Source organism: Astyanax mexicanus, chromosome 5 (assembly GCF_023375975.1).
Source record: "Astyanax mexicanus isolate ESR-SI-001 chromosome 5, AstMex3_surface, whole genome shotgun sequence".
NCBI classification, from domain to species: Eukaryota; Metazoa; Chordata; class Actinopteri; order Characiformes; family Acestrorhamphidae; genus Astyanax; species Astyanax mexicanus.
In genome coordinates, this window is record NC_064412.1 from 5,798,011 (window position 1) to 5,822,807 (window position 24,797).

General features: G+C 36.5%; 1 protein-coding gene across 1 annotated transcript; it reads right to left on the reverse strand.

Annotated features, from left to right (window-relative positions):
• Positions 1 to 234: 234 nt before the first annotated feature.
• On the reverse strand, positions 235 to 23,929 carry tnnt2b (troponin T type 2b (cardiac); the record flags this gene model as incomplete). Its single annotated transcript, XM_022675573.2, has 12 exons — positions 235 to 387; positions 6,751 to 6,791; positions 9,770 to 9,860; positions 10,020 to 10,129; positions 13,886 to 13,993; positions 14,079 to 14,156; positions 17,056 to 17,172; positions 17,984 to 18,044; positions 18,148 to 18,169; positions 19,437 to 19,463; positions 19,865 to 19,894; positions 23,809 to 23,929. Coding segments are annotated over 12 exons (846 nt in total), but the record flags the coding sequence as incomplete, so codon positions are not given.
• Positions 23,930 to 24,797: the final 868 nt, after the last annotated feature.

The window sequence follows — 24,797 nt, forward strand, 5'->3', positions numbered from 1 at the left end:
GGGGGGGGGGGATGGGTGTACAGTGTGTGTTTATCGAAAATGTGTTTTGATATATGTTTTTCACAAAAAATGAGCCAATGCCAATGAGTTTGAGTTAGAAAAAATATTTTTTGAATATCATTTGATGAAAAATAAAAAACGGGTCCCGCAGAGGGTTAAGATGTTTATTAGCAGAAGTGTCAAAACTGTCAATAAAACAATCATATAGTCATTAATGATACACACAGTTTGAAATCAGGTCATCATATGTCATGGTTTATTAATCACAATCCATTATAGAATAACAAGGAACAGTCATGACGTCACTGAAGAACCAACGCTCCTCTGGTTCCTCCAGTGATGATGTTCTACTTCCTCAGGCCTCTTTTGCTCCTCGGTCCTTTGGTACTGAAGAACAGACAACAAATATTAAGCAGAATTGTATAATTGATACACCAGATGGTAAAAAAAATACTATGATATGCAAAAAGTCAAAAGTCATGGGACTGCAGTATGTAAATTAATCCTAACTTATGCAATAATCATATTACAAGACATGTAATGTCACAACGGAAATTACTTCAAACAAATAATGCTACAATTTACTTAATACTAAAGGCTAATTTGCTCTATTCTCAATTTCTGTTTAATAAAATAAATAATGAACCACCTAGTACCCTTTTAATTTATTCTAAGTGTGACATATTAATATATGCATAGTAAATACAGAACATATAATGTTCTCGCTTTTTTTATTTATTTATTAATCTGGCCATTTTTTCCATTACTGAATCCTAATTACTGAAGCCTAAATAAGTTTTTTTTGCCTTACTTTTCAAACAAAAAAAAAATAACAAAACGCCATATATTTTTTTATATATTGTAGCAGACATACCGACAAAGCACGATGTGACATAAACCTTGAAATGCATCGCAAAAGGCAGGCACTAATTCTCCTAATCAATCATGTGTATGTGTTTTGTGCACGTTCACGCTGTGAAGGTACAACAGCAGGGGAAAAGCAATGTTATTTTATTTTGTTCTTTATTCTGTTTTTTGTTAATGTAAAAGCTGGATTTGCGCTGTGCTGAGGACGCACAACATGCACAGAGCTCCTGCAGGGCTAAGATAGAATTTGGTGGCTGACTGTTGACTGTTGTCAGGGTTTTAATCAGTCAGTGGCGCCCAATGTACAAACATGCTAGAAATTTACCTGAACACACCTCATCTCCAGACCACCACACCCATCAGTGTAAATGTATTCCTAAACTCTTCCTAAACGCTATTTTAACAGTGCAATAGCAAGGTGTGAAAATAGGCTGTTAATGGGGTGTAAGACAGTAGAGTCTCCCTCATGAAGACATTGAGATTAAAATACCAAGAGTGTGCAGATCTGTCCTCAAAGATAAATGTGATACTTTCTAGAAGAATCTAAATTATAAAACATATTCTGTTTTCTTTAACACATGGCATGTAGCATGTCAGTGTTTTTGTTTTTACTAGTTCCTAGCAATAATAGTGGTTGTTTTTTAATATAAAAGTGAAGTTAAAATTGCACAAGAAAAATGTTTCTGTGGAAGGAGGAAGAGCAGCTGAACAAGGAAGTTCATTAAGAGTGATATTTGGAAAGACTTGGAGCTGTCATAAAAAAAATAAAACAAACCTCCCTGGGCTAAGTGTTCATTAACTGATCTTCTCCCACTCCAATCGTCCTCCTTTCACCCTGTTCTTTTTATACTCAGCTCAGGTTAAACATTGTGTTTAAAAACTCAAGCAGCACTGCTGTATCTGATCCACTCACTGTACCAGAACAACACACACTAACAACTCATACACCACCATACACCATGCTAATCAGTGCTAGTCACTGCAGTGCTGAGAATAATAATTATCCACCACCCTAAAAAAATATATATACAAAAAAAAAAATAATAATAAAATAATAATAATAATAATAATAATAATAATAGCTGCTCTGTGGTGTTTTCTCTCCTGTGGAGTCCTGAGCTGAGTATTGAAGAACTGAGTGAAAGGATAATAATAATAATAATAATAATAATAATAATAATAATAATAATAATAATAATAATAATAATAAAATAAAGTATACAGAGAAACGAATACAGAACTACAGTCTATAATTTATGTTTTTATATAATCAGTAGAGCAGATAAGATGGACAGTGAGTGTAGAAACAAGCAGATGGTCATAATATTCTGACAATAATCTGAATATCTAGTTTATCATTAAAAATGAGTTATGAATGCTGATACTGTGTTGTAATGTGTAATCAGATGGATTTAAAGGGGCTTGTGCTTTATTCCCTGATTCTCTGTAATAAGACGGATTAGCCATTAGCTCCATTTACCATCTCTGGATCTGTACAGCAGTAGATCTGCCATTCAGATCACATCCGTTTAAAAGCCCCGGCGTCTGCTCTGAGACTGCAGCGCTCAGTCTGATCCCCCGTCTGCATCACAGCCTTAACCTCTGACCCCACAACAGCAGCTGATAACATACCCCACCTGACCACTATCTCTCACTGTGAGCTTCCTCCTGACCTGGACTACAAACTCTAAACTACACAAACACAGAGAGACAGACGGAGAGGAAACAACAAAGAAAGAGACCAAAGAATGCCAGTGAATCAAAGAGAAAAAGCTGGATGGATGGATTAATTGATGAAAATACCAGATGAAAGGGACAGTGGTAGACAGACAGACAGATAAACAGATATAGAGACAAGCAGATAGATAGATAGATAGATAGATAGATAGATAGATAGATAGATAGATAGATAGATAGATAGAAAGAAAGAAAGAAAGAAAGAAAGGTATAGAGACAGACAGAGAGACCAATGAGAGATGGAAAATACCGTAATAAATGGACGGAGACAGACAGACAGACAGACAGACAGACAGATAGATAGATAGATAGATAGATAGATAGATAGATAGATAGATAGATATCGAGACAGACAGACCGATAGACAGGTATAGAGACACACAGACAGACAGATATTGAGACAGACAGACCGATAGAAAGGTATAGAGACAGACAGAGAGACCAATGAGAGATGGAAAATACCGGAATAAATGGACGGTGATAGACAGACAGACAGACAGACAGATAGATAGATAGATAGACAGACAGGTATAGAGACACACAAGAGGGTTTTCCATCCACCAAGTTTTTGCGCGTTTTGAAAATGCGCATGAAAAAAGCTGGATGGAAAAAGTCAAAAATTTGAAAAAAGCCCCAAATATCGCAAAACGATTTTTACGCTAGGAGGGGGTGGAAAAGTTAGAATATCGCATCGCCAAAATTCGGAAAAACTGGATGGAAAAGGGTTTTTCGCATAAAAAATGACGTATCAGGCCTCAAGTCATGTGATTCTGTGCCACGTTATTGCGCTGTGCTATTTCTCGCGCCTCCGTCGCATCCGGTAATGCAATGTACCGGTTCATTAGTTTTATTCGTATTGCTTGGCATACAGCGTACACACAACGATGGACTGTTGTTACGCTTACACCAAATGTTTCACCCACTACTCTGTACTCAGCACAGGTGGCCAGCTTGTATATGGCGATGGCGATTCTCTTATCAGTTGGCACAGGTGGGCGATGACTGGAAATACGTGGCCCTACATATGGTCCAATCATGACGCAAAGCTTTTCAAACGTTGTTTTGGACATTCTAAAATGCCGAATCCAAAGCTGATCAGAAAAATGGCTCTGAACGATGTTCTCCCAGAACAGTTTGTTTCGTTTGCGCTCCCAGGTATACGGTGGCTGTCGCCGTGGTCGCGCCGAGATTTCCGCCCTTAATAACATTTCCAGTGCTCGTCCTGCCCGGCGTCTTTGAACAGCAAACACCATCACCATGTAGAGATGGCAAATGGACACGAAAATAATTCTGCACAGAGCAAAAACAGAATCAAACCTCTCCATGCTTGTTTGGCGTCCTCTCCCACGTTATCTAAAGTTTATTCGCATAACTGTAGTGAATGGAAACACGGCTTAATTCGCATTTTTTTCTGCCGAAATTTGGAAATTGCGCATTCTTTTTTCGAAAGGTTTGGATGGAAACCAGACTACAGACAGATATTGAGACAGACAGACCGATAGAAAGGTATAGAGACAGACAGAGAGACCAATGAGAGATGGCAAATACCGGAATAAATGGACGGTGATAGACAGACAGATAGACAGTAATAGAGACAGACAGACAGATATAGGAATAAATAGATATAGAGAGACGGACAGACAGATATAGAGACAGACAAACAGATATAGAGACAGACAAACAGATATAGAGACAGACAGACAGGCAGACAGAAATAAAGACAAGCACAAAGACAGACAGAGAGACCAATGAGAGATGAAAAATACCAGAAGAAAGGAACAGTGATAGACAGACAGATATAGAGACAGACAGATAGATAGACTGATATCAAGACAGACAGGCAGACAGATATAGAAACAGACAGACAGGCAGACAGAAATAAAGACAAGCACAAAGACAGACAGAGAGAGACCAATGAGAGATGAAAATACCAGAAGAAAGGGACAGTGATAGATAGAGAGACAGAAATAGAGACAGACAGCTAGATAGACTGATATAAAGACAGACAGACAGACAAACATATATAGAGACGAGCACAAAGACAGACAGAGAGACCAATGGGAGATGAAAAATACCAGAAGAAAAGAACAGTGATAGATTAAAAGACAGACAGACAGACAGACAGACAGACAGATAGTGAGATAAGTAAAGAGATAAAGAAAGAGAGAAAGAGATGAACTGGGTTCAGGGTTCGAGCCGCTGTTGGAACTGTGAGGGACCTGCATAATAAACCAGTGCAGCAGTTTTAGATTAAAAGAAGCTGCTGAGAAATGATGAGATGAGGATGAATAAACGGATGTCTGCCACACGTCTACAGCAGATTTACATTCAGTCATTCCAGACGTGAGCCTGTAGACTGGTGAAGATTACGCACTCGGCCTCTGCAAGACGGCACAGATCCGGCATGAGTCAAGCACCACAGTCCTGACTCACAAACACCATCAGAATGCAGCCAGAGAGAGTCTCCACGGCACAGATAACAACAGACGACACTCTGGATCTTATCTGTGTCTTTTTAAAACACACACCTGTGAGTTTAACATTTGCTCCTGAACAGGGGGTGGGTGGTTAGGGGGGTAGAGCAGATTTGGAGCAGAGGGGTTTAAATGCCAGTGGGGCAGTTTATTTTCTACTACACCGGCTCGTATAATTATACTCCCTGACTTCACACACGGATTAGTGCGGTTTTGCAGCTGTTGTTGCTGCTCGCTGATGTATCCGTCTGGATTTGAGAGCGATTGTGTTGTTGTGTTGTGTGTGTGTGTGTGTGTGTGAGTGTGTGTGTGTGCGGGTGCGTGTGTGTTTGGGACTGGGATGCCATGCCCTGCCCTTTTCTGAGACAGTGTCTTTGTGTGACTGGTCTCAGTAGGCCTGATTTAAAGGCTGTGCCACTGAACGTTCAGTACCGCGCCAGCTGCTACTTCAAACAGCCCCTTCTGGAATGAAGTAAACATGAAGAGACAGAAGAAGAGCCTCCATAATGTCACTGTTCTATCTGATCTGGGCATTATCTGATAACTGTGACTATCACTGTGAAGATAAACTATTCAAATGTGTTGGAATAGAATACCGTATTTTTCGCACTATAAGGTGCACTTAAAATCCTTTAATTTTCCCAAAAATCAACGTTACGCCTTTGATCTGGTGTGTTTTATAAATGAATTCTACCAGTCAGGTATTTAGGAGCAGTAAAAAGGACCACTCTGCTGAAGTACAGAGTTATACAGAAGTTTCAGTTTAGTTCTCCAGCAGTATTAGCATTAGCTGCTACCTGTGCTAAGCGCTAGCTCTTTCACTGTTCAGAGGCGAGTATATTGGATTGTAGCCTGCATGTTTACCGTATTAAAACAAGCTACATAGGATGAACCGCTAGCTAACATTGCCTTGGCTTACTGGAACACTCTTAGACAATGTTTTGTTTAAGAATTACAGTTTTGTTTACTTAGCTTAGCTTTACAGATCTCATCACCCAGTGGCCCAGTTAAATGGAAACTGGAGGATAACGTTGCAAACCAACCCAGATTAAAAGTCATCCAGACTTTGAAGGAACACATAATAAATAAAAAAATCATTCAGTAAACTTGCCATTTCTAAGGCTTGTAACTCCTGATGAGTGCCAGTTTCACCATAACATTTTTGATGGTCTTTGCGACTGAACTTGAGTTCTGACTGAGAAAATCCAGCAGAGATGTGCAAAGCTGTCTAATCTAAGTAATAGAAGCTACTTTGAAAAAATCTAAAATATGAAACATATTCTAGTTTGTTTTTTGTTACGAAATAATTGTTTTATTTATTTCAAATAAGATAAAAGATAATGCCCAGACTTTTGTTTGTTTGGCGCCTTTGTTCTTGTTTTCCCGCCCTTTTCCTTCTCCTTTGTCTAAACTGCAGCAGTGCTGCAGCCATTTTGTTTCTCCTCAAATAAATTTCCTTTCTCTGAAAAGCACACCACAACCCTAAAGAGTAGTTTGCACACAAACATTTCACAGTGTGAAATCCAACTCCAACCCTGGTCTTTACACCACTCATTATCAAGTTTGGCCAGTGCACAGTGATATATGTCATCCGGAATAGTGAATGTCTGTTTGCTTGGTCTTCATTAGCAAACACACATGTGTGAAAGTGGAGTGAGTAACGTCTACTCACCTCTTCTGGTGGTCACTGACTCTGTTCCTCAGCACAGTTACCTGCAACACAGAGAAAACCAGAAAGACCAGAGAGTGAGCTTCTCTTTGAATCACCACCAACATCATGTCTGCTTCCTTCTCATGCCAATCAAATGGCTGGGAATCTATCCAAGGACTAGATATACTGTATAACCTGATAGTCTTGCCAAGTCTGGCCTGGGTGTGGCTGCTGCTGCAGGCGGTGTGAGTTATAATTTAATGGCTGTGTCAACATGCGTTCATGTGAAAGCTCGGGCTTAAACAAAAGGAGGTAGTAAAGCCGTATAACACTGGAAACAGCCCTGCCTGAAGAGTGATTGGTCAGTCGCGAACGGTCTGGCTCTAAGAGCCAGTGTTCTGTCGAGTTGTGCTACCCCTATGGATACGTGCTTCCTAAAAGCACTGCACATGCGCTGACCTACACCTTTGGATTATTTATCGTGTTTTCTTTTATAATAAATCAGTTTTTTTGGCTTTTTTGTGCATTACAGAAGCTGGACTGTCATTGCACAGAAAAACAATTTTAGTAAACAAAATTATAATAAAAAAAAACACAAAAGCAGTTTAATTACCGCTCATTGCCATAACTTCACTATGATGCAGTGATTTATGATTTATCTAAAATAGCTTCTTTCGTTTTTTCACAGGTAAATATAGTTAGTTACACTACGGTAGCACGGTTTGACAGTGTAGCAGAACTCGGCAGAACACTGACTCTTTGAAATGAACGATTAATTTATAAATTCAGTGCAATTATATATAAAGTGTAATTATCGGTTATCATGCTGTCAAACTTTTTTTTAAATATATATAAACTTTTATTTAAAGTTTTTTTTTAAGATGATACATATAAACCACAATCGAAGACAGCATAAATATAGACATTAAGGACAAAAAATAAAATAAAATAAAAATAGAGAAATATTAACGAGAGGCCAGTTAAAGCTCATCATAAATTCTTACAGTTTTCAGGCATTTCATTTTTCTTAGCAAATTTAGAGGATTTCAAAAGCGAAGTACAGTCTAATAAGAAGATATCAAATGTTGGTAGTGAAGTAAAGTATTTACAACTGTAAATGTAAGTAGTATTTACTCAATAAAATAATACAATTAATAATATACTCTATATCAAGATCAGTGTATGAAAAAAACATTATATCACTAAGGTTCATATTCACAGAAAAGTTAGTTTTATAAAAAAAAAAGAAGAAAAGATACAATGGAACATTAAAAAAGATGAGGTGATACTGATTCACATTTTGATTGACAAAAGGAGCATTCACCGTTGAAGAGGAGTGCTCAATCTACCCACATCTTACACATGTGATATCACATCACATAAACTGTGTATTGTAGCAACATCTGTTCCTTTTTCCAAAAAAGGGCAGATTAAAACAGAATCAACCCCTCAAAGATGAGCTTCTTTTTTTGAATGCCAACCTTTTCTAAAGTTCACAAAAACATGCTTGGTTTCTTTTTGATTTGCACATGTATTTTTTTATTTTGTTGAGTGACACTTTATTGATGTTGTTCTGTACTGTTTGTTTCACTGTATATAGTTGAAAATTTACAAATAAAGTACAGTACAGGCCAAAAGTTTGGACACACCTTCTCTTTTTCAATGTGTTTTCTTTATTTTCATGACTATTTACATCGTAGATTCTCACTGAAGCATCAAAACTATGAATGAACACATGTGGAGTTTTATGTACTTAATAAAAAATGAGCTGAACCTCCACAGTCACCGGACCTGAACCAAATCCAGATGGTTTGTGGTGAGCTGGAGCACAGAGTGAAGAAGACAAAGGAGCAACAAGTGCTGATAAACACCTCTGGGAACTCCTTCCTTCAAGACTGTTGGAAAACTTTTCATTTCAGGTGGCCACCTCTTAAAGAAGCTCATTGAGAGAATGGTGCCAAGAGTGTGCAAAGCAGTAATCAGAGCAAAGGGGGGCTATTTTGAAGAAACTAGAAGATAATATTGTTTCACCTTTTTTTGTTGAGTACATAAAACTCCACATGTGTTCATTCATAGTTTTGATGCTTCAGTGAGAATCTACAATGTAAATAGTCATGAAAATAAAGAAAATGCATTGAAAAAAGAGAAGGTATGTCCAAACTTTTGGCCTGTACTGTATACATTTAGAGATTGGACCTGTTTGTTTACTTGAGATAGGCCTTTGTTTTTGTATTTCATAATTTATGTTTGAATACAAAAGCCATATAAATAATACATATTTCATACAATGTATGTTTTTACACTAGTCATTCATTTTCTACATTCAATTTGGTAATAAATTGATTTAAGCAACCCAAAGAAATCTAAAGAGCTGCTTGGGAGCCGAAAGAGACGGTTCTTCTTAGTGAGCTGAGCCAGAAGAACCGGCTCCCTACAAAGAGTCTGAAGAGTGGCCTTCTTTACATACAGTACGGTTTAGAGACACCTTATCAGAGGTGGAAAAAGTACAGAAAAATTGTAATTAAGGAAAAGTACCTTTACTTTGCTAAAATCCTACTCAAGTAAAAGTAAAAGGACCCATCTAAAAATCTACTCGAGTAAAAGTAAAAAAGTACTCAATTTAAAATGTACTTTGAGTAAAAGTTACATAGTTATTTTTAATTATTTGATTTACAAATTACAAATCATAAATTAAATAATTATTAAATTAAATAATTTGGACCATTATGCTTTAACTGCTATTTACATGTTTTAAAAAAAAAAAATTCAGCTGCGCTGCCATGGAGAACAAAACTTTTTTTTTATTATTCAAACAATTTGTTTTTTTCCCCAGCATTTAATTTTTTTACTCAGTAATGGGGAGTTTTCCAAAGTAGTGAAGTAAATGTACTTGAGTAAATGTAAAATTAAAATTTAAAAACTAATTTAAAAATTACAAATCACTCATAAAATCTTCTCAAATACAGTAATGTGAGTATATGTAATTAGTGACTTTCCACCTCTGCACATTAGACACATCTTTACGTTGTAAAATCCGTACCTCGTATTTCTGGCGGGTGTATTTGTACTGCAGTTCGAATTTCTCCGCCTCCAGTTGGTACATCCACTTCCAAAGATCATTGGCTTTGTCTCTGTGAGGAAACACGTATAATAAACATGAATAACCTGTACGCCAGCAGACTGTGGCTTCACACAACGTTTATGTACGTCATTAAAGACATGTTCTTCATTACTAGACTTTATTTGGGTTGTGGTTCATCTGGTATTCCCAGTCTGCTCTTCAGGCGTACCTGAGCTTGTCTGCGTTCAGGTGGTCGATGTGTAGCTCTTTACGACGCTCAGAAAGGATCTTCCTCTTCTTCTCCCTCTCTGTTTGCTTCTTCGGGCCACGCCTGTCCGTCTGTTTCCAACATAGATGATGTAAATCGCATTAAAATCACATATAAATTGTATAAAGTCTCTGAAGCTACATGAAGTTTGGAGGTGTGTAGTGAGTGGTGAACTCTGAAGCTACATAAAGTTTGGAGGTGTGTAGTGATGATGAACTCTGAAGCTACATAAAGTTTGGAGGTGTGTAGTGATGATGAACTCTGAAGCTACATGAAGTTTAGAGGTGTGTAGTGATGATGAACTCTGAAGCTACATGAAGTTTAGAGGTGTGTAGTGATGATCTAATCTGAAGCTACATGAAGTTTGGAGGTGTGTAGTGATGAACTCTGAAGCTACATGAAGTTTGGAGGTGTGTAGTGATGAACTCTGAAGCTACATGAAGTTTGGAGGTGTGTAGTGAAGAACTCTGAAGCTACATGATGTTTGGAGGTGTGTAGTGATGATCTAATCTGAAGCTACATGAATTTTGTAGGTGTGTAGTGATGATGAACTCTGAAGCTACATGAAGTTTGGAGGTGTGTAGTGATGAACTCTGAAGCTACATGTAGTTTGGAGGTGTGTAGTGATTGGTGTAGTGACTCTGCAGAAAGTTGGAGAACTCTGTGCACTCTGCTCCTCAGCATCCGCTGACCCCGCTCTGTTATTTTAAACTGACAGAGCACAGAGTCGCTGTTGTTCCCAGTCTCTTACACTGTGTTATAATATCACTGACAGTTGGCTGTGGAATATTTAGTAGTGAGTAGTGAAATTGCACTGCGACTGGACTTGTTGCACAGGTGCTGCATCCTATCACCTGTGGTACCACAGTGCTGGAGTTCACTGACCTCCTGAGACCCAGAGACCCATTCTTTCACTAATTTATTTGTAGAAACAGTCCCAGCATGCCTAGCTGCTGCTTTCATTATTATACACCTGTTACTATAGACATGATTAAATGAATAGGCTTGTGACAGTGATCTGTATCTACTGTGACTGTAGATAAATTTTTATTGATAAACAGACCTATTAAGGCAAACAATCTGACAACAATCTACGAACTATTCAGTGTCCAGTGAACATCTTTCAAAACATTACACACAAGAGACAATAGCCTGGAGGAATAACTACACACTGAGGGTGAGTAAAAGTGAGAGAGGGACACACCCAGTATGAACCAGTATGAGCTCAACAATTTGGATGGGTGAGGTATAATTGTGTTTAATTGTCTTAACATTGACTCACATCACATGATAGAATGTGTAATAAAAATAACATTTTCTTTGTAATAAGGCCATTAATAGCAGCGACAGTGGAAGAGATAAATTGGACAGAAAATCCACACTAAACAGCATGTTTTAGTGGATAACAAATGGATTTCATATATTCCATTTCACATATAAGCACATGGAGCCAAAATATATCATATATATTATATATGATATCTTTCGGTTCCATGTGCCCTCCCATGTGTCCTTCTGCCCTCTGTTTTCTGTCTTGTGTTCGCAGCCATGTGCTCTTTAAAACACATGGGCTGCGTCCAGAAACCCCAAAAGTCTCTCCTTTTTCCTACCAATCCTCCTTCTCTCCTCCGTAATCAAATATACGTCATAAATGCATTAATTAACTAGGTTCCTTATCTTATTAAACAGCCAGTAAAGCAGTAATATAATTTATAGTTTAGATAAGCTAACACACTCTTCTTTTGCCACCTGGCTTTATCTACTGGAACTGAGCTTAAATGTTCTTTACTGCCCACATATATATTATTTATATTAACTAATATTTTCTCACTTCAATATGTATGCAAAATGTAATATTTATTATTATATTTACTATTCAATATTTATTAATATTTGTTATTTGTTTTATTACATTCAACAAAATCATATTTCACTATTAAAATAATTTAATATTGAAGCTGTCATTGGCTGGGCAGTGTCTGGCTTTTTTCCTTTTCCCCAATTACAGCTCCTTCCCTCGATTCCTCCTCCTCCTCTTCTCTCCTCCATTCCTCCACCTTCTTCCGGGGTAGGAGAGGAGGAGTAGCAAAAGTTTCTGGACGCAGCCATGGCCTTGTTTTGTTATTGTCCTGGCTTCTCCTACCCCGGCCCTAGCCTTAAGTGTTGTCACCTTGCATCTTGTTTGTGACTCCGCCCCCTCGTTTCCTTGCCCAGGTGTTCCTTATCCTCCTCGTGTATTTAAGCCCCTCTGTTTCAGAGTTCTTTGTGGAGTCATTTGTGTGCTTATGATGCTATGTTTGTGTGTCAGGTTTTTTTATTTTTTTTTATTTTTATTTATCCCTGCGTTATTTTCAGCTTTTAGGTTTCTTGTTTAGTCTTTATTTTTTGTCTTCTTTTCATTAAGTTATCCTAGCCTTGGTTATTTGTTTTTTTTTGTATGCTTTTCTCATGTTTGTTAACTGTTTATGCTTTAGTGTTCCATATTTTGTTAAATAAATATATTCCTGCTGCTATGTCTGTCCTCTAACCCTTTCCTGCATTTTATAAATATATTTAGATATGACATGATCTAGGATATGTTCGTGTTTATCAGAATTAGTTATCTAAAGGATTTACCCTGTCTCTTTACGCCCAGAGGCAAAAGCTTGTTTCCTGCTTCCTTCTTTTGGGGGCAGGTGTAAATATTTGCAATAGTCTCATACTAGTTAGTAGGTACTCATTTGTGTGGTGGAACCCCGCAAAAATGGATGCCCTACATGGACATTAAGAATACATGAACGTGTAGTGCAGTGAGTATATCTCTATTCTATGGGACAGTGTATTAATTTTGCAGGTATTTGACACTCTGATGAATTGTGTGAAGTTGTACATTTCCCTAGAAGGAAGAAGGAATTCCCCTTTCATTTTTTTCCTATGTTGTGAAAGTTTAAAATCAAACACCAGTTTTTCCTGTAGAGAAATTGTACACAGCAAAAACTGGAGATTTGAAATTTCAGAGTTAAAGAGTTGAAAGTTGATTTTCACTCTTAAAGTGTAATTTTAACTCCTTTGCATTTGAGTGGTTTTAAATTTTGGAATTATTTGTCAGAGCTGAATATTTTAGTGTAAACCCAAATAAATCAATTCTACAGAGATTAGATTAAACTCCGCCCACTTATTTAACTTTTTGGTTGGAGACAAAGTGATGTCCGCACCATCCTGTTAACCAATTATAGACAAAAAAAAACCTTTGTTTGGACAGAGTTCACAACATATTTTCAGCAAATATTACCTAAATTTAACAGCTGAGACACCCTAATCTTAGCACATTCCCGAAAACATATTTTTCCTATTTCCTAATTGGCTCCTGGCATCATCTATTTGCAATATGGGTGTACCCCCTCCTAAATCCTAACTTACCATCAGTGTGTAGTCATGCCCTCCAGGACTATCTTCTATTGGTCTGTTCTATTATATTTTACATATTTGGTTGTGCAGGGGGAAATACACTGGCAGAAGGTTCAGTACATTACACATATATATATATATATATATATATATGTGTAATATTTAGTCATATCAATTAAATTATCTTCTCATTTATTTTTTTAACCTCTTTTCAGTGTTTTAGAGAAATTTAAGGACTTAAAAAATACAAATGTATGTTAAAAACAAACTCTGGCTCTAAGGTGTTAAATATTTAACTATTTTGAAACTGTTTTAACTCTTATTTAACTCTAATGATTGTGGAGCTACTGTATAAAAACCGTGGGAAAGAGTTAAAATCAACTCTGTTGTAGTTAATTCAACACTTAATTCAAGACTTTATCCTCTATAATGAACATTACCTTCTGCATGTATCCAGTGTACTGAAGGTTGGTAAGAACTTTCTTTTTCTTGGCGTCGTCGTCGGCCTTCTTCTTCGCTTCTTCTTCTTCCTTTCGCGCCTTTTCTTCCTAAACGATGCAAAAAACCCATCAGTTCTCCGTCGGAAAACCCCGTGACGAGTTCGGAGATAAACAGTCTTAAAGGATGACTCACCGCCACCCTGTTCTGCCGCTCTCGCTCTTTCTCCGCCCGGATTCTCATCTGCTCAGCTCTTTCAGATCGTCGTTTTTCCTTGTAAGAGGAGGATCGTTTAGCTTACACTCAGCATTCTCTACACTGTGCCAAACATTCACTTTTACTTTTCTATAACAACACTGAAACTGAGTTGGCAGGGGATAAGCTGTAAATATTCAAAGACATTTTCAGAAGTATCTCAAATATCTTAATTGGTGGTTAATATGAGCTGTTGATGATTTTTTATAAATAACTGAGAAATTTCTAAACCACAAAGAATGACGTCATAAGAACATTAACATCCAGAATATTTCCTTATTTTAAAAATAATGCTTACTTAAAGCTCCACTAGGTAGGCTTGAGATTTTGTGCTCGTGGGCTCCCCCTACAGTTGTAGAGTGTAATAAATGTTTCAGGCGGATTAGTTTCTCTTTCTCGTTTTCTGGATTTCACAGACATATTCGGTCTCTTTCCAGCTTCTGCCAGAGTGTCTGTATGTTAGTTTGTAAAGAATCAACCAGTAGTCCTTGTAGAACTGTTAGAACTAAAGGTCGGAAAGCAGGTCGCAGTTCTTGCGAGCGTTGGTCGCGGCCGCCTCGGAAAACTTATAGAGTCTGGTTTGAGCTCAGAGGAGCTCCGGCACAGACACGAGAGCACTGCTATTCCTCCTATTACACCTCAATGCAGCGCTGCAGTGAGTTTCGAACTGTAATTTTACTTCTTTAAAAAGTTCAATAATCAAGGAAATCCTACCTAGTGCAGCTTTAACCCTTTCAGACTCTGTGTCAATTAAACTGAACATCATGTAGTTTCTTATTTCAAATGTTTTGCTGCACAGAACACTAGCTGAGGCCTGTTGTCCGTCAGAAAAGATCATTAACCAGCCAATGAAACAGTAGCTTAGCCCCGCCCACTGCACTGGTTAGTAATACAAGCTCATTTTTACAAATTTATTTGTGATTTAGAACTTTTTTTATCATGTTTAGAAATAAGCATTTTAGTTTATTAGATTTATTTTATATAGATTTATATTAGGATAGTAGTGCATAATTTTGTGTGCATTACAGACAGAAAACAGCATTCTTATATTTTCTATAAGTGTAATGTAATTCAGGTCTGAAAGGGTTAAATGATGAGACATAAAATGAATGCAAACAGAGTATAACACTCTTAAAATCAAAGATGCTACAAAAGGTTTTTAGATCAATGGCATAAAAGACCAATTTTTAGTTCAATTAAAAATTTGGGTAACACTTTATAATAACTTTCATTAATATACCATTAACTAATGATTAATAACTGTTATTTTTCACATTTTTAGAAACTAAAAAGTTGCTAACACATTTGTTAATACTAATAAATGCATTGGCAACATGAACTGCAATTGATTAACATTTGCCCGGTTTAAAACTTGCATTTACTAGCGAATTATTAATGTTTCAATTCTGATGAGCTAATAATTTGCCATCATTTTTAATATGAATATCCATGCTGATAAATAAGTGTCATGTGTGAGCATTTCTTAATATTCAAATTCTGATGAACTACTGCTTTGTTCACATCTACTGATCATTAGTTAAAAATATATTAATGAAAGTTAAAGTGTTACCAAAATAGGTTTGTTAAAAATATAAAGTGATGTGAGTGTCAGTAGCTTCTAAATCTGATCTAAAAAAACACATTCACATTCATATATTTAGATTTTAAAAGCTGTTCTTTCACACACATCGCTTTAACAAGCATGATTCTGTATGGAAATTATTCTGTATGGCATTTGTTAAATATATTTTTAAGAGTATTGTTACACTTTAGCCCTTGTTTATAGTGTTTGTTCATTTCTTGGTCCTTTCTGTTCCTGTTCCGCCCTGTTTTGTAATTGTCTTGTCTCCACCCTAAGCCTAGCGTGTCTATCTGTCTCATTTGTGACCCAGCCCCCTCGTTATCTTCCCCAGGTGTTTCTTGTCTGTGTCTGAGTGTGTGTGTATATATATATATATATATATACCCCATGTTTTTCCTTGTTCTCTGCTCTGCTTTTGATCCTGTCATGTTGGACTCTCTCTTGATGTTTGTTTGCTGCCCTGCTTTTTTTTGTGTCTACAAAGTTTCTGGTTTGTTATCTTTAGTTTGTTTGTTTTTGTTCACTATACTTCTTGTATATTAGTCCTTATTATGTTTTATAGTGATTTTATATATTGATTTTTAGTCTTAGTGTTTGTTTTGCTGTCGTAGTTTTTGTACTTTTTTTTTGTAATGGCAAATAAAAAACTGACATGCATTTGCATCCTGCCTCTGAAACGTTCCAAGTATAGAGTTTATTAGGTATATTTTAGGAATAAATTATATAAAAAAAACAACTTATAAATATAGTCAATAGGTTTTTAATAGCAGCAGTGGAAATTATCATGAGACAAATTCTCAATTTTGCATTTTTTCACAGAGGTTTATCAATCAATCAATATTTCTATTAATTTTTTTTTTTTTAAACAATTGTCATTTGGGAGGAACCAAGAGTTAATAGGATGAACCCATCCTCCTCTGGTCGACCCAGACAGAACAAAACAAAAACAACTGTACACAGAGATATTAGAGATAACTCACAGGTTCTAAGTTATTAGTGTAAGTAGATGATAAACCCATAGGGTTAAAGTTGAATCAATACATGATTAATGATGATTATGATCATGACTAAGGACTGGAATGGGTAGATTGACTAATACCACTGATCCTCATTGTTTTTAGACAATAGATACAACCAGACATTGGACCTTACTCATCTACCATCTACCACAAGATATTTCTTCTTAAAACCAATTTGTGCAGTTTTTTATTAAACTTTGAACAAAGTTGGAATTATTTGTTGTCTTTCTTATCCAGGAGATCACAAAGGCTCAGCACTAGACTTTCTATGAAACTGTAAATTGTCTTCAAGATTAAAGCAGTATTTATGACTCACGATTCGTAGAGTAAGGGCGACGAGTTCCTCTTCTTCTTTCTTTCTGCTCTCGAAGTGTGCCTCGATTAGAGACTGAAGCTCAGTCAGGTCCTTCTCCATGCGCTTACGGTGAATATCCTGCAGCAGAGTCATAATAGTTTTTAGTTTTTCATTATAAAAGATTATTTACCTTTTATTTTCCTAACGTTTTCAATTGTTGTAAGCAATTCTGTGACAGAAAAATAAATAATGAATGAAAACAACTAAATGAAATGCACCTGAAATCAGAAAATTATTTTCTAATGGAAAAAAAAAAACATTCACTAGTTTACAGGACATTTAAACATGTATAGAAATAAGAGAAATAGTCTTATGATGATTCATAAACTAGTGTCAACATCAGACTAAAAATGCTAGAAGTAAATTTAATTCCCTTTTTTATTCACCACATTCTGTTATTAGATGATTCCTAATTGGTCGAACAAGCTTCACACTGAGCTCTCTCTCTTAGGGGAACAGTAATGCTATTTTATTCTTTATTCTATTTATTGTTGAGTTAAAAGTCGAGTTTAAGCTCTGCAGTGTGTGTGTGTGTGTTTTTTAATGAGTGTATGATGCTGGGAGCACCTATAGGAATGGACTTTGATGATTGACTGTTGACTGTTGTCAGGGTTTTAATCAGTCAGTGGAGCTCCTGTGTTTTCCACTACCAAAATATTTAGAAACACACCAGAAATGTACCTAAACACACCTCACTTCCAGACCAACACACCAGACCGTCAGTATAGATTTATTCCTAAACTCTGAAGCTATTTTAACAGTGCGGGCACAAGGTGTGAAAATAGACTGTTTACAGGGTTTAAAATAGCAATGAGCATCACAACATGTTTTTGCAACAAAACCTTTGCATACAACTTTAATATTCAGTCATGCTTCCAGCTGTACTCACATCAAAGTCAACTTTCTCCCCATCAGGGATTTTGGGAGGTACTAAAGGTGGTAGAAATGATCTGAAAATGAAGAAATAACATTGTTCATACTGTATATAAACCAGTTTACTGTGATTTAATATCAGAATCTGTGATGCTGTTTTACAGTCGCACTTTCACTCACTTCGGTTTCGGTTTTGCCTCTTCTGTAAAAACCCAGGAATTACATAACAGAAAAGAAAATATAAAAAAAAAATCACAATTCATCCAATGATCACAATCAATTTCTTTGTAATTCAGTGATTTGAGTGGTATAATGTGATAGAACTGATTTATTTCCTACAGTGGTGCTTATAGAGTTCCATATTCTATCAAACATAGATATTTATTTACCATTTCATCCCTATCAGGATGGGATTAGTTTCTCAGGGGGGCATCTGTGAAAAATATTTCACATTTCTACTCAGTGATAAAACTCTTGCATCCGGACTGCAATTGAAAAAAAAAAAAAACAGGAGGATCCGTACATTTTTAGGCTGTCTCAGTCACTTGACATCACGTTCAGTAGCTCCTCCTTTTCCACCTACTGTTGTTTTTTACATGGATTTCCATGGAAACGTGTGCACAAAGTGTAATTACGATGCGCGGCAGTGGACAAATAGCTATTTTATTAAACATGAGGAGACAAAACTCAGGGACTAAAATTACTGGAGGACCATGGAGTTCAGCAAAAAACAGTTGATAATTCAGCCTGTAATTTTCTCAGGGGACGTCTGAGAAACACATACATGGTTGTTCCGGACAGGAATAAAATCAGAGGACCCTCCATAAAAGAGAAAAAATACCCCAGGACCCCCCGAGAAACTAATCCTATCTGGATAGGACTTTAATAGACTAGATTACAGAATCTAGCTACAGCACCAGTCAAAGGTTTGGACACACATCTCCTCATTCTATGTGTTTTCTTTCTTTTTTTAATGTTGAAGACTATGTTAAAGCTATAAACGAACACATGCGGAATTATTTAGTTAAGAAAAAGTGTTACGTAAACTAAAAAATATTTTATACTTTAGATTATTCTAAGTATCACATTTATCTTTGAGGACAGATCTGCACACTCTTGGTGAGATCTTAATATCAGTGTCTTCATGAGGAAGAATCACCTGGAATAGTTTTCTCAGTGTCTTGAAGGAAGGAGTTCCTGGAGGTGCTGAACAATAGTTGCTGCTTTTCCTTCATGCTGTGAAGCTCCAGCTCATCCCAATTAAATCACCTCAAATCACCATATTTTTTAAGGTGTATACGTAATTCCATATGTGTCCCTTATTTGTTTTTTTTTTATGTCTTTAATATTAATCTACAATGTAGAAAATGAATTAAATAAAGAAATAAAGTAAATAAAAACACATTAAATGAGGTGTGTATTCTAGCAAAAAAGTTGTGTACAGAGACATAAATGAAATTTCTTCTTACCTTCCTCTTCATGTTCCACAGCCTCACCTAGGAGAAGAGCAAGGTCAAAGGTCTATAAGCAATGCCATCATGTCTAAAGGCAAGTAAGTGCAAGACCAGACACAGCTCTAAGATGGACGATGGACAATGCTCTCTGGAGCCTGGAGGCACAAAACTAATTATCATAAAGGAAGCTATGCTAGCTATGCTCGCTAATGGAGGTCCAGGTGAGACGGTGCTGTAAGGGATCGATGCTTTCTAACAAATCCTTTTCTGTCTGAAGTGATTTTGGGGGTCAAACAGGTCACAGGTAAGCTATAAGGCTTAACTCTGAATGACCTGGAGAAGTTTCCACATTTTTAAGAATGACTTCACTGTTCTTCGTGGAGAAACCTGTCACACGGCCACGAGGAGGAAACCCCACCGTAAACCTCAGAACTTCTTCTTACCTGTTTCCTGACCAGCTGTGTCCTCAAGGGCTGATAAAGAAACACACAAAAACTGGTTAACTTTACAGCTTTTGGCAGAAGCCCTTACCTAGAGCGACTTCCTGTTTGTGCAGGTTTGCAGAGTTTTGATTCTTGGCCTTTGCTGAGGTCTTTCCTTGGTATAGCTTGGTGTTATCCACTATGCTATTCCATTACCAAAACTGCATTACAAAAATATAAAAAAATGAATTCTAAACTAAACTTAAATATAAGAAAAATGCTTCAAAGGGTGTATTAGTGATGCCATAAAAGCGAAAAAAAATTTAGCGATCTAGGCGACATATTGATTTAGAGCATGTAAGTGTGTCTTTGCTATCATAACGACAGGAAAAGTACACCTTGTGCTGCTCGAAATGTGCAAAATACAAATTTTCTTAATTCATAATGGGTGTGTTTTGGGCGTAACATGCAATAAACCAATCAAGTGTCACTTTACATTCCCTCTAAGAGCCAGGTGAGCTATGACTTTGGCGTATTGCTATTTCAGGGGCTATTTTAACTACCTGGACGTGTCCAGCGCTCCTCAGCAGAGGGTGTATGCATGTTGGGAACACACCTGTGTTGACAATTCACTGCTAAGATAATAATGAATGTCTGACTGTTAACTTCTGTCTAGGTTGTATTCAGTCAGTGTTGCACCTGTGTTTTCCATTGCAAAGATAGCAATACACCAAAAATGTACTTAACTATTAAGCAGTGTTGTAGGTAGGTACTGTTATTTGTGACCATCATTTTGAAACGTTATTGAACTGATAGAGATGTGTGAACAAAGTGTAAAGAACATTTTTTACAGATGTCTACAGATGTTCTTTAGATTTACACATCACTATTAAGAAAACACCTTAGCTTTTTTTTATAGAACCAAAAGTAGTTAATCAGTTAAAGAAACATTTTTAGCACCTATATTTTGTATTTTTCTAACTATAGGCTACATACTGTTACTGTATATTTTCAACCATCTAATTTTTCATGGTCTTCTTGCTTCATTAAATGGGTAAATAAGGTTTATATACAATGAGGATTGATAGGCGTACAATACAAAAACATACATGTACAGTATATCTAACAAATATCTCTTCAATATTAGCTATAAATAACCTTAAATTAGCTTAGCATCCTTAGCATCCTTGTTACTGTCTCCAAATAGCTGTATTTCACAACCGAGTTCAGTGTAATGTTTTTTGTAGTTGTATTTGTTTTTGTAGTTGTACTCTGATCCTGATTAGGTCATATTTGGATTCTTCCACCGTTTGATCACTGTTGCTCTACGCTCAAACAGGTCGGAACCCGTACGTCTCGTAGCACCTTCTGTTTTAGTGAGGTATTTCATCAGCTCTTCATGTTCAACAGATGGAACAATCTGTATTTTATGTCATGAAAACTGATCTTGTTGTGTTTTTTTATGGTCATTATTACGTGACTCTCAGAGTTTCAAAGGATTTGCTCTACAATTGTGAGCAGAAGGGTAAAAATAAAAAACTAATTTCTAAGTTCTAAAAGCTAATCAGTAGCACAGTCTCTGATTGGACCAAATGGCACTTATGGTACCAATCTTAAAAAAGACTTTTTTAATTTTCATAATCATAATGCTAGTGAATGGTATGGTATTTATTATCTGTTATATATGTTGATAATAAATATAAATGATTAGTTAAGCAGTTTAAGCAAGTAATTATCAGTATTGTTTTTTATTATATTGAGCATAAAATGATGCCATTGACTCAACAACTGGACATTATTCAAGTGATACAGTAACTTGCCAATGACCACTTGCAGATTGCATCCAAACCCATGTACTAATACAATAAATATTAGTGCACTGGGTAAATGAGTGGGTTATTTACTAGAAACAATGGTTATTTAGCACAATGACAACATTTAATAACCCTTATATGACCCTTAGTTCCTTAAATGGTTCTTGCATTGGTGGGTAACACTACATAGTCAGTTTCTATACCAACAAAAACCTCTTTGACTGCTAATGTTTATAGTGTCCTTTTTTTGTGTAGGAACATGACTCATGTATGGTTTATATAGTGTTTGTATGGTTTGTACGGTATGTGGTTTTGGACGCAGCCCAAACCACATAGTATACTTTACACTGTAGTTATTATCTGGCAAGGTGACAATTCTCCCACTTTATGAGGGCCATCAAAACCATTTATACTGTTTACAAGAGCAGCTTTTACAAGCTTTGCAGAATTTTCGGGTTAATTTGTAGTTTTACCCCATTTTTAACCCAATTTGAAAGGCAGACTACGCTATTACCATTTATATGAACTTCCTCAATCACTAGAAATTCCCCAATACAAGAAAAGTAAAGACTAGCACATGCTACATGTGATACATGTGAAGCCAGTCTGTCGCTAATAATATAGCATAATAATATAGTATCACAGCGCAATCGGAGGAAAGCACCGTATCCCCAGCTCTGATGCATCAGCTACCAGAGGCATGTGCTGACCACAGCCAATTGTTCTGTCTCGGACTCCAGCTGCTGATGGCAAGCAGCATATGATCTGGAGTTTGAACCAGGGATCCTAAACTGAAGGACTAATTAATTTCAACAACATATTTTACATCACTAATAAAATCTGACAAAAACCTCATCAGTACTTTTTAGAGTTTGGCTCTATTTTTATTTGGCTTGTTCTGGTTACTGCGCTTGCACAGATCTCCTCACTAGCACACTCCTTTACTCATTGGCTCTTTTTCTTAAAGGGCGGGACTTAATTATTGAATGGACGTTAACTGTAGCATTACGAGAACTCAATACAAAGTCAATTTCACATAGTGGTTGACAGAATAAGAGTTTCAGCCGAATGCTATAAGTAAAAATGTAAATGTAATGTAAAATGTGGCAACTACTGTACAGGGTGAGCCATTTATATGGATACACCTAAATAAAATGGGAATGATTGGTGATATTAACTTTCTGTTTGTGGCACATTAGTATACGGGAGGGGAAAACTGATGAAACTGTTGAACAGATGGGTGGTGACCATGGCGGCCATCTTAAAGTCGGCCATTTAGGATCCAACTTTAGTTTTGTCAATGGGAAGAGGGTCATGTGACGCATCAAACTCAGAAACTTGTAAATAACTCATGAAAGGATAAACAACATTGTTTTTCTTGTGAAATTCTCAATGAGTTTAATGTGTCACATGACTAATACTAATGTACTATTGTGCCACAAACAGGAAGTTAATATCACCAACTATTCCCATTTTATTTAGGTGTATCCATATAAATGACCCGTCCTGTATATCCATGCTTTATCAACTGTAATGGCTAGCAATGCTAACTTGGGATTTCTACATGTTTATCTGGAATGCAGTAAATTCAGTTGTGACATTATTCTTATCTTCAACAAGTGTAGGTGATACAAAACATACAAAACTTTTTCTCTGAAGTAAAATAATTTCTTTACATTCTGAAAACTTGAAGGTATTTGCATCATTAGCATTACAATTACTTAGCATTAGAAATAATTACCATTTAAACAACATATTTTACATCACTAATACAATCTGACAAAAAAAAAACTAATAATTATTTGTAGTGTTTGGCTCCATAATGCACTAAAATACAAGCATAGCAACCAGATAGTTAAATAGAAATTACCATTATACTATCTACATGTTTTCTACATGTTTAAATGAAATGCAATAACTCAGGTGTGACATTATTCCCATCTCTGACAAGTGTAGGTGATACAAAAACCTTTTTCTCTGTAGTTAAAATAAGTTTTTTACATTCTGAAAACTTGAAAGAATTTAAAGTCTCTTACAGGGCACTTAAGTTACTTAAATGTTTTAAAAATATATTCTATTATGATCACAATTCAGATTTTGACATTAGTAAAGCCACAGCATCATTAGCATTAGCTTAAGCAGCAGCACTACCTTCCTCCACCTCCTCCTTCAATTCTACCTCCTGCTCCTCCACCTCCTCCTCCTCCTCCTGCTCTACTTGCTCCTCCTCCTCTGTGCAAAGAAGCAGACAGCACAGTAAGATAGATGACGGTCATCCTCTGTCGTTAAGAGAATGACGACAGCATCCTGCTCACACACATGAATCACGGTTAACATGCACAAAAAAAACAAAGCCACAAATACAAATTCTCAAACTGACCATATATTGCAGGGGTCGGCAATTAAGTTTGGCCACCAATTAAGTTTTGCAAGCCATCAAAAAAATTCTGTTTTGGAAAATGTGTAAAAGTGTAATGGGATGGAGTGCTACAGACTAGTAGCTCTCCAGCCCAGAGGGTTGTTGAACCCAGTTGTAGCAGAACATTTGATCTCAAAGCAGGTAAACCCAAGAAGAAAGGAAAAAATAAATAAATAGATAAATACACCGCTCCTCACGCGGGATCAAACCCTTGTAATCAGGGTCGTGGTCTACCGCTGCCCCAGCTAGTGAATTGGGACACGGCCGTGAAAAAAATACGCCCTTATAAGGAGATAGTGAGCCCAAGAACAGTCACGCCGAGCGCAACAGAGAGAGACAGGGGAGGGATGTAAACAAAAGCTCACCAGAGAAGCATTTTATTTTATATATTTTTTTCATCATCGTTCATTTTAGTTCAAGGAACCTCACAGGTCAGATGTTTCATGCTTGCGAGCCACATCTGGCCCTCGTGCCACCTATTGCCGCCCCCTGCTCTACTGTCATGCAACAAAATGTACACAGATGAACACAGGTTAATGTATTTCTAATGATGGAACAGGCAAGAGCAGAGTATCAGAATAGTGAAGTACCAGAGGTGTGTAAAGTATTCCCTAAGTGTACATAACTGTACTAAAATGGAATTATTTTAAATATACTTAAGTAACATGTAAACATACTATTTCTTGTATGTAACCCCATATTTTAATTAATATTAATACAT